This window comes from Chrysochloris asiatica, unplaced genomic scaffold (assembly GCF_000296735.1).
Source record: "Chrysochloris asiatica unplaced genomic scaffold, ChrAsi1.0 scaffold00326, whole genome shotgun sequence".
In the NCBI taxonomy this organism is placed as follows: Eukaryota; Metazoa; Chordata; class Mammalia; order Afrosoricida; family Chrysochloridae; genus Chrysochloris; species Chrysochloris asiatica.
The window spans coordinates 410,744-422,405 of NW_006408844.1; the positions used below are offsets into that span (position 1 = coordinate 410,744).

At 38.7% G+C, this 11,662-nt stretch overlaps 1 protein-coding gene across 2 annotated transcripts in view; it reads left to right on the forward strand.

Moving 5' to 3' along the window:
* The window catches only part of PPME1 (protein phosphatase methylesterase 1), an 86,481-nt gene that overhangs the window by 37,868 nt on the left and 36,951 nt on the right, over positions 1 to 11,662 (forward strand). For both annotated transcript variants that reach the window (XM_006875408.1, XM_006875409.1), the window contains exons 4-5: positions 10,353 to 10,410; positions 10,990 to 11,041. In XM_006875408.1, the coding sequence (XP_006875470.1) occupies positions 10,353 to 10,410; positions 10,990 to 11,041 (110 nt within the window). The remainder of the gene's footprint in view (positions 1 to 10,352; positions 10,411 to 10,989; positions 11,042 to 11,662) is intronic.

The window sequence follows — 11,662 nt, forward strand, 5'->3', positions numbered from 1 at the left end:
TGAGATGATATACGATGGAATGAATGTAAAACTAAAGTTCTCCCGTGTAAACTATCATATAATTCACAATAAAACATTAAAAACAAAAAAAAGAGTGACAGGGACTTGGAAGCACTTCCTGATGAAATCAAAGACTACAGCCTTCGGTATGAATTATACCTCAACGAAAAATGAAAATCCTCACAACTGGACCAAAAAATGACATCATGATAGTGAAAAGACTGAGGTCAAGGATTTCATTTTAATTAGATCCACAATCAATACCTATGGAATCAGCAGTCCAGGAAACAAAGGATGTAGATTTGCATTGGGCATATCTACTTCTAAAGATCTCTTTTAACATTCTAAAGCAAAGACATCACTCAGAGGACTTGAGGTACTCCTGATCCAAGCTAAAGGATTTTCAGTCGCCTCATATGTGTGTGAAAACAACAAGGACTAAGGAAGACCAAAGAAAAACTGATGTCTTTGAATTGCTCCTTAGGTACAAGCATGGTGAGACTTCATCTCCTATACTTTGGATCTGTCACCACGAGGGACCAGTCTCTGAAACAGGATAGCAGAGTAGAGGGTTAGCAACAAGAAGAGTCAGACATTCAGTGACATGGACCAACACAGTGACAAAACAAATGGGTTCAAATAGCAATTGTGAGGATGACACAGAACCAGGAAAGGCTTCATGCTGTTGTGCTAGGATTGTTATGTGTTGAATAAATTCTATGGTAACAACAATTCACACAAAAACCCAACCCAGACATGAGTATTACAATGCTTAACAAAACAAACAAACAAAAAGAATATGCGGGACAAGATAGACTGACTCCCCAACTGAATAGTTTTCATCTTGTCTAGATGGGTCTGGTTAAAAGAGATAAGGATAAGATTCTTATGATTCAATAGTAATTGTTATCATGACTAATTGCTACTTGTCAAAATTGTAAAGGTAGAAGTTTTGTAAGAAAAACAGAGGAGTAGTTAATCTTACAGTCCAGAAACAGGACCCTAGGACCATCAAGGCAGAAGAGCACAAGCAGAATGGGGGACCTTATCCAGAGAAGCAGCAACACCAGAGATGGAGGCAGAGATGGGAACATAATAGAGCAGCTGAGGACTCTAGAGTCAAGGAAAGAGAAACTGAGAGCTGGCGGCCAGGAGACAGACTTGCAGACTGTGCCCTTTGGTGGTTTAAATAATTATATATGCCTGAGTGTTTAAAATAAAATAAAAAAAGAGCTAAAATGAATAGAAGTCCTGTTAACTGATGGTACATGGAGGGGATTATAATCATTGTAATGAAACAAAGTATATGATTTGTTGAATATAAAACCGATGATCTGCCCTATAAACCTTCACTTAATCCACAATAAAAACTTTAAAAAAAAGAAAATGTCTGGATTGTTGACTCTAAACAACACAGGTTTGAACTTCCTTGTATTTTCTTAAACCTGTATGATGCTAGCCATATCCTAGTTTCTCTAGTAACTCAGAGAAGATGATTAGCGCCACAGGATGTCTTAGGTGCATATTCGACACTGGAGTGCACCACACTTGTTGAGTCGGTTCTGACTAATAGTGACTCTGTGTAGAGTTTCCAAGGAGGTTTGAACTGCTGACCTTGCTTTTAGCAGTTCTGTGCTTATCCTGCAGTGCCATACCAGGTCTCCTCACCACAATAGCAACAGGAAAAAAATCAGTGTAAGTGGGCCTGCCCAGTTCAACCCTGCATCATTTAAAGGGTTATCTGTATATCGTGTTCCTGTATAAACCTGGCTACCCAGTTAGATTCTCAATGGGATATCATAAAAAGCAATGAACTCAGATATCAAAATGTATTCTAAGTGCCTTCCAGCTGATACTATGGTATTAACAGAGCCAAGAAATAAGTCCAAAATATGATTTAACATATGGTAAAATAAAACTAAAAAGATTGAACTTAACCTCAAGAACACGTATGACCTTAGGACAGGCATACCTTAAATGTAGCCACATGAACTAAAAATCACAAAGGGAAAGTTGAGAAATTTGACTTTGCCAAAACAAGATATTTCTGGGCAAGATATAGGGTTGTTGTTGTTGTTGTTATGTGCTGTGGAGTCGGTTCCGACTCATAATGACCCTGTACAGGGTTTAAGAGGCTATAAATCTTTATGGGAGCAGCTGGTAGTTTCGAACTGCTGACCGTGAAGTTTGCAGCCCTTTCGTAACCACTACACTACCAGAGACATGGGGTACGAGCTACAAAAAATGAAATATTTGCAATGTGAATAACAGAATATTTTCGTTATGTTTTAGTGCTGTTGAGTCGGTTCCTGAGGCTGTAAATCTTTGAAGGAGCATAAAGCCTCGTCTTTTGTCAGCACATCAGCTGGTGGACTCAAACTACTGACCTTGTGCTTATCCTATAGAGTTATAGTGCTCACATTTTCGTTATAAAAAAGACAATATATAGTCATTGTATTAAAAAGAAAACAAACCTACAAAGGAATTAGAAAACAGTCCGCTAGAGCAGTAGGCAAAAAATATGAAGTGGCCGTTCACGTAAGAGGAAATATAAATAACTAATCAGTATAAAAATAGTTCAACTCATTTTTTTTTTTAATTTAAGGTTTTTTGTGGATTGAGTGAAAGTTTTCAACTCACATATGAATGAGGAAAACAAAGTAAAATAGGTGGTGTCACTTTTCAGTTATCAAATTGACCGAAACTTGAAAATTTTAGGCTATTGTGTGTTTTTGATGGTACCTATTTCTCTACACCTTCACCAATACTTAAGGACCCCTGGTAGCACTGAGAGTTAACATCGGACTGCTAACCTCAGGGTTGGCAGTTCAAACTGCTCAACTGCTCCACTGGAGAAAAGTGAAGCTGTTTGCTCCTGTAAAACCCTAAGAAGTCGTTCTACTCTGTTCTATGTAGGGTCACTGATTGAGTCAACTAGGTGGCAGTGGGTTTGGCTTAGTTTCACCAACACTTGGTGAACTTGTTTTGTCAGCTACAAAGTTAGGGTAATATTTTCCCATTCTATTTCTCAGGGAGATAATTTGAGATTATCTAAAATAATTTGATGAGATAACAAAGTGATACAGAAACATGTTGGTACTACCCAGATAGTTTTTCTTCCCATCTAGTCTCTTACTCTCTAGCCTAGGGCTATGCTACTGATTCTCGTCTTGTCTATACATTAAAATCACCTGGGGAGTTCAATATAGATGACCTAGCCCCAGTACCAGATCATCTAAATCAAAATTTCTGGTGATGTACCACCTGGACAGCTGGATGCCCTAAAGCTCCTTAATGTGATTCTGTTATGCAGCCTGAGTTGAGAACCACCTGGAGCTGGGCTGCTTGTATTTGAATCTTGACTTTACCACTAATTAGCTGGTTTGACTAATTAGTGGTAAAGTTACTTACTCTCTGTTATATGATAAGCATTTTAGCTTATCATTTAGTAGTAAAGCATTGAAGGACCCTTGTCGCATAGTGGGTTACACATTGGGCTGCTAACTGCAAAATCAGTGGTTCAAGTCCCCCAGCTACTGCTCTGCAGGCGAAAGATGAGACTTTCTGTTACCGTTACAATTTCAGAAACCCTATACAGGGTCACTGTGAGTCAGAATCAATTAGATGGCACACAACAGGGAAAAAAACATTGTAAGAAGAAAGATAATTACTTTGACCCACCTAGATTGTTTCCTGCACATATTTTTTATTAGTAGTAGCTATCGTTAGCAGTGATAGCTGATACTAATAATTGCAAGTGATGAAAATGGCATCCAAAACTCACTCAGAGGAGTCTCAGAAGAATGCCCTGGCAATCTACTTACGAAAGATCACGGTCTTTGAAAACCTTATGAAGCACAGTTTTGCTCTGAAATATGGGATTACCATGAGTTGGAATCAACTCCAGAATAACTGGTTAGTTGCTACTGCTGCTATTGCTATTACTGGTTGATTGATTCTATTGAGAAAGTGAAGAAGTTTAGTTCTTAAATAGCTGCTTTTTACTAAACCATTCCAGAAGTGGGAAAGCTGTACTGTTTGAGATAAGATATGGAGTTCCTTCCATAGGTGTACTCAGACATGTTTTTCACTGTCTACATAAAGCAGCCACCACTCGTCTGTCAGTTTGTCATACTCTGGTGACTTGTGTGTTGTAATTCTGGAGGCTATATCAGTGGTATTTAAATACCAGCAGGGTCATCCATGGTGGACAGGTTTCAGCTGAGTTTCCAGATGAAGCCAGACTACTTCCAAATATTTAGCCACTGAAAACCTTATGAATATCAGTGGAACACTGTCAGGTAGCACCAGAATATTAAACATTGAAACATGATGAATAGCATCAGAATACTGTCAGATATAGTACAGAAGATGAGCCCCTGCGGCTGGAAAGTACTCAAAATAGTTAATACAACTATTATTCAGATTTTACTCACCAAACTCTAAAGCCAGCGATGATGAAATTGAAGAATTCTACCAGCTTCTTCAGTCTGAAATTGATCCAGTACGTAATCAAGATGTATTGATAATTACTGGTGATTGGAATGTAAAGATTGGAAACAAAGAGGAAGAATTAGTAATTGGAAGATAGAGCCTTGGGGATAGACATGATGCTGAAGATCACATGATATAATTTTGCTAGACAATGACTTCTTCATTGCAGACACCTTTTTTTTTAACATGAAAGACAACTGTACACATGAACACAAATCAGATTGACTACATCTGTGGAAAGAGATGGTGGAAAAGCTCCTTATTATCAGCCAAAACAAGGCCAGGGGCAGATTGTGAACAGACCATCAATTGCTCATATGCAAGTTCAGGCTAAAGCTGAAGTTAATTAAAACCAGTCCACAGGATCCAAAATATGACCTGAATTACATCCCACCTAAATTTAGAGATCATCTGAATAGCAGATTTGTTGCATTAGACGAGAAAGACTGAAAACCAGAAGAGTTGTGGGAATACATCAAGAACATCATAGAGGAAGAAAGCAAAAGGTCATTAAGAAGACAAGAAGGAAATGACCAAAATGGATGTTAGAAGAGACTCTGAAAGTTGCTCTGCAGCGTAGAGATGTTAAACCTTATGGAAGACTTGAGGAGGTAAAAGAACTGAATAGAAAAGTTCAAAGGTCACGAGCAAGAAGACAAAGTCAAATATTGTAACAAAATGTACAGAAACCTGGAGTTAAAAAACTGAAAGGGAAGAACTTGCTTAGCATGTCTCAAGCTGAGGGAACTGAAGAAAAAAATTCAAATCTTGACTTGCAGTATTGAAGGATTCTATGTACAAAATATTGAATGATGCAGAAAGCATCAAAAGAACATGGAAGGGATACATAGTCACTGTACCAAAAGGAAATGGTTAGGCAGAGACGATGACGTGGAGAGATGGAGCAGCTGGGGACTTTAGACCCAGAGAGGGAGAGGAGCTGTGTGCTGACAACCGGGGGGCAGGCTTGCAGGGTGTACCCTTTGGTTGGTTGATGATGCATAGAGGGGATTGTAACCATGTCAATGAAACAATAATACGGTAGGATGAATGTAAAGCTAATGTTCTCTCATGTAAACTATCACATAATTCACATTAAAACATTAAAAAAAAAAAAAAAAGAAATGGTTGATGGTTGATGTCCAACCATTTCAATAGGGTAGCATATGATCAAGAGCCCAGTGATACTGAAAGAAGTGCAAGATGCACTGAAGGCATTGGCAAAGAACAAGGCTCTGGAAAATGAAATGCGGTTTGAAATTCTCAACAAACTGATGCATCACTGGAGGTTCTTACTCTTCTATACCAAGAAATTTGGAAGAGAGCTGCCTGGCCAACTGACTGGAAGAGATCCATATTTGTGCCCATTCCAAAAAGAAGTGACTCAGTAGAATGTGGAAATCATAGGACAATATCATTAATATTGCAGGCAAGTAAAATTTTGCTAAAGATAATTTTAAAATTGCTGCAACAGTACATTGACAGAGAACTGCCAGAGGTTCAAACTGGATTCAAACAAGGACATGGAAAGAGAGATATTGCTGACATCAGATGGATCTTGGCTGAAAGCAGAGAATACTAGAAAGATGCTTACCCGTGCCTTATTGACTATGCAAAGGCTTTTGATTGTGTGACTCAGGACAAGCTATGGGCAACATTGCAGAGAATGCACATTCTTTAACACTTAAATGTGCTCATGAGGAACCTGTACATAGACCAAAAGGCAATTGTTTGAACAGAACAAAGGATCACTGAATGTTTTCAGATTAGGAAAGGTCTGCCAGAGTTGTATTCTTTCACCATTCTTATTCAATCTGTATGCTGAGCACATAATCCGAGAAGATGGATTATATGAAAAACATTGCATCAAGATTGGAGGAAGATTTATTAGAAACCTGTAATATGCAGATTATACAACCTTGCTTGCTGAAAATGAAGGGACTTAAAATATTTACTGATGAAGATCGAAGACCACAGTCTTCAGTTGCTCCTCATTGTAAACAAAACAAAAATCCTTACCACTGAACCAATAAATGACATCAAGATAAATGGAGAAAAGACTGAAGTTGTCAATGACTTCTTTTTGCTTGGACCAACCATCAACACTCATGGAAGCACCAGTCAAGAAATCAATTGCATTGTGCACATCTGCAGCACAATATTTCTTTAAAGTGTTCAAAAGCAGGGATGCCAGTTTGAGGATAAAGTGTGCCTGACCCAACCCAAGGTATTTTCAGTAACCTCATGCATGTGAAAGTTGGGCAATGAATAAGGAAGACCACAGAATAATTGTTACATTTGAGTTGTGGTGTTGGAGAAGAATACTAAAAGTACCATGGACTGCCAAAAGAACAAACAAAGCTATTACAGTTAGAATGTTCCATAGAAAACAGGATGGCCAGACTTCGTCTCTCATACTTGGGATGAGGGACCAGTCCCTGGAGAAGGAAATAATGTTTGGTAAAGTGGAGGGATGGAAAAAAAGAGGAAGACCTACAAGGAGACTGAGGGGCAGCAAAAATGGGCTAAAGTGCAGCACCGATTGTGAGGTGGTTGGTGTAGGACTGGGCAGTATTTTGTTCTGGTATGCATAGGGTCACTATGAATCAGTACTAACTCAGTGGCAGCTAACAACAACAACAATATAAAACAAATGTTATTCTTTGAATTGGCTTTATTTCACTACTGTTAACTCCATTAGTCAATTGGTGCCTAATTTATAGTAAACTTTTTAGGAAGATGTGTTTAAAGAAATGGATAAAAAATTCCCGTATTACGTGAATTCCTAGCACCCTTTGTCTTAGTTTCCTAGTGCTGCTGTAGTAGAAATAGCACAGTGAATGGCTTTAAAAAAACAAACATTTATTGTCGCAGTTTGTTGTTGTTAAGTACCGTGGAGTCAGTTCTGACACATAGTGACCCTGCACAGGGTTTCTGGGCTGCAAATCTTTACGGGAGCAGAAAGCCTCATCTTCTTCCCGTGGAACAGCTGGTAGTTTCAAACTGCCAACCTTGAGGTAGCAGCCTGATTTGTAACCACTACACTACCAGAGCTCCTTTAGGAAGCTCAAAGTCAGATTTCAGTATGCCTGCTTTAAGGGAAGGCATTCTCTGTCTGCTCTGTTGAAAACCCTATGTCTCTTTCAGCTTTTCTTTTTCATTTTCATGGTAATCTCCATGTTATTGTGGTTAGATGGCATTGAGTCAGTTCTGAGCCATAGTGACCTTATGTACAACAGAACAAAACACCGCCAGGTCCTGTCCCATCCTCACAATTGCTGTTGTGCTGGAGCCCATTGTTAACTGCCACTGTGCCAGTCCATCTCATTGGGAGTCTTCCTCTTTTTTGCTGACCCTCCACTTTACCAAGCATGATGTCCTTCTCCAGGAACTAGACCCTCCTGATAATATGTCTAAAGTGTAAGAGATGAAGTCTAGCCATCTCAGTTTCTAAAGGAGCATTCTGGTTGTACTTATTCCAACACAGATTTGTTTGTTCTGGCAGTCCATTTTAACTTTAATGTTCTTTTCCAACACAATAACTTAAATGCTGCATCAGTTGTTTTACTGTCTTCCTTATTCATTGTCCAACTTACACATGCAATATGAGGCTATTGAAAACTATGATGGCATGGGTCAGGCACACTTCAGTCCTCAACCTGCTGACATCTTTGCTCTTGAACATTTTAACGAGGCTTATGCAGCAGATTTGCATATATTCACATAGCATCAATTGTTCTGTATTTGAGCTTGCTTCTGTGCCTAATCTCCCGTTATATCTTGTAACTCATTGATTTTTTTTTTTTAAGAAATGGACATTGCCTTGCTACCATTATTGAATGTGTTGATCAAAGACCCAATAAATTCAACCTGATCAAAAAGAAAAAAATGTAGCACAGAACGTTAAACTCATATAGAAACCAGATCCATTAGACTAGGGGAACTCCTGAATCTAATGCCTGCAAATGATATTTAAACTTTGAACTAAAGCTCGTCTATGAAGCTATTTTTAACTGAACAAGAGTTTGGCCCAATAAATAATATTTGCCCTGAGCATAGCATGCTTATAAAAACTTATACATGACTGTAAATATTGACAGCAGTTGATCTCTAAAGCACTGATGAGAATTTATAAAGATGTAAATAGAATGATGACACAGTGTTGTTTGTAATCAAGTTATTGGATTGTTCATGTTGAAATTGTGAATGAATGTGTTTAGCTATTTAAGTTGTTGTTGTTGTTAAGTGCCATCGAGTCGGTTCCAACCCATAGCGACCCTGTACAGGGTTTCCGAGGGTGTAAATCCTTATGGGAGTAGAAAGCCTTATCTTTCTCGGCTGGTAGTTTCGAACCGCTGACCTTAAGGTTCGCAGCCCGATTTGTAACCACTACGCTACCAGAGCTCCTAAGTGCTGTAAATCAGTTCTGACTCATAATGACCCTGTATAGAGTTTCCAAGAAGTAGCTGGTGGGTTTAAATTTCCATACTCGTGGGTAGCAGCCCAGTGCTGATCCTACAGCTCCACACCAGGACTCTATGTTATCGGACAATCAATCTGATCGCCAGTGGCTGCAGGCAATAATAGAATAGGAGTCAACACAACATTTTATTAATGGATCTGGAAGGCAGTGAGATTCTTCTCAGACTACCTTGGCTTCCCTCATATGTTTGAAGTTTTTATACTCTCCTGGGTATTAACCCACTTGTTACTGTCACATTCCTTTCATAGAGCTCAATGCCCTCCTGCCATCTGGGACTGCAATGTGTGCTCCTCCAGCTCAGGGTCCTTTACAACTCTAGAGTAACTCCCTTTTCCCCTTCAAATGAAGTGTGTTATTGAAGACACCTGAGCACTGGACGCTTTCTTTCCTGGGAGGTTTTACTCTTCCCAACTTGTCTCTTTCTTCTGAGTTTTAATCAACAAAATCCACTAAGTCCTTCAGCTACACGTCCTAGGAGTACGTACACAAGGGAGAATAGGGCAGTAATGATTAAATAGGGTTAAAACATATAACTAAAAACATATTAAAGTCCTTCTCTCATGTACTTTGTTGTTGGTAAGTGCTGTAAAGTAGATTCTGACTCATAGCTCTCTGTAGGGTTTCTGAGGAGTGACTGGTGAGTTTGAACTGCCAACCTTGCAGTTCAAACTAACCTTGCAGTCCAGTGCATTATCCTGAAGTGCCACACCAGGACTCTTCATGAATATTACCACCAAAATACAGCATTTTTAAACATGATTGTTTTAAGGCCCATACAGATAGATCCTCATTAACATACCAAAGAAAATCCTATTTCCAAATGGAATTACAGCCACTAGTATGTTGTTGTTAAGTGCCAAGGAATCCGTTCTGACTCAGTATGTTTCCTAGGAGCTGATGGTGGAGTTGAACCACCAACCTTGCAGTTCGCAAATCAACTTTGTGGTCAAGTGCTTATCCTATAGCATCACACCAGGACTCCACATGTATAGGGACTAGGATTTAAAACACATATTTTGGAGTGACACAATTCTGATTGACAGTTTTTCTCTAAAGCACTCTGCTTCTGTAATAGGGAAGAGATATCTAGGATGAAAATCCTAGATCATAGAGGTCATAGAGTCATTGCATAGAGGTGCTTACACTGTTTCAGTCACTGTTTAAACGAGGAATTTGATGTGGGCAAAATGGTTATTTTGAAGTTGGGACCACAGATGTACCACAGAAGCAAAAAATAGTCATTCTTTTATTTTGCTTAAAAATGAAGTCTTCTTTTGGTTCTCTTGAGTTCCCTGAATTCTCATATGCTTGCTAATTGGGCAAGATTTACTATGCATGTGTATCTTACTACTTTTCTTTTTGTTGTTTCTCCTAGGCAGCGATCATTAGTAGAGTTCAGTGTAGGATTGTGGCTTTGGATCTGCGAAGTCATGGTGAGTATGGCTATAAAATAATCCAGGCTGTTTCCTTTGGACATTTCCATGTATACTTGGGTTAGTAACCTAAAAAATGTATTTTAAAATATATAACTAAAAACATATTAAAGTCCTTCTCTCATGTACTTTGTTGTTGTTAAGTGCTGTAAAGTAGAGGCTAATAATGTGTAGCTCTGGTAGCGTAGTGGTTACAAATCGGGCTGCGAACCACAAGTTGAGCAGTTCAAAACTACCAGCTGTTCCATGGGAGAAAGATGAGGCTTTCTGCTTCTGTAAAGATTTACAGCCTCGGAAACCCTGTGCAGGGTCGCTATGAGTTGGAAATTATTCCACGGCACATAAACAACAACAACAATGTGTAGAGAATGTAATCTTTGCTAAACTACTATGATTATTCTCGTTTGTGATGGTTTCAGTCACCTATCATGTTGTGTCTGTAGTGTAGAAATTCTTGCTAAACCCATCATATGAAATGGAAAAGTCTTCATTTCATTGTCCAAAGATGAGATCTTTTGAAAGAGCATACTTTTATAATTCTATCCTTAGGAATTAAATGTAAAAGTATTTTCTTTTTAGGTGAAACAAAGGTCAAGAATTCTGAAGACCTGTCTGCAGAAACAATGGCAAAGTAAGTAGCCTACTATTGCTATATATTGCCTGACTCCTATTTTTATTATAAATGATGGTGGTGGTGGTGTGCCCCGGAGTTGGTTCCAACTCATAACGACCCTGCATAGGGTTTCTGAGGCTGTAAATCTTAATAGGAGCAGAAGGCCTCATCTTCCTACGAAAATGGCTGGTAGTTTCGAACTGCTGACCTTGAGGTTAGCAGCCCGACTCGTAACCACTACACTACCAGAGTTGCCTTGTATTATAAATAGTAGTTCTCTATTTTTTGTTTCTCCTACTATTTAATCTTGAAAGAAACTTTCATTGGACTGTGAACCATAAGGTTGGCAGTTCAAACTTACTATCTGCTCCTTCAGGGTCGCTATGAGTTTGCATTGACTCAATAGCACTTCACAATAACAATATGATGCTCATCACATAACACGTTTGAAAATTCTTCAGGACAGTTTAATTTGTGCTGGTATATGAAATATTTTCCTCCATTGATGGAGTTAAATAGACTTTGGACTTTAATTGTAGGTCTGTGCCTGGGAAAGTATGCAATAGGCCTTAAGAATATGTTCTTAAAGTTTTCTGCCCACATTTTTTGTCCAATTTTATAGAAAGATGGAAACTGTGT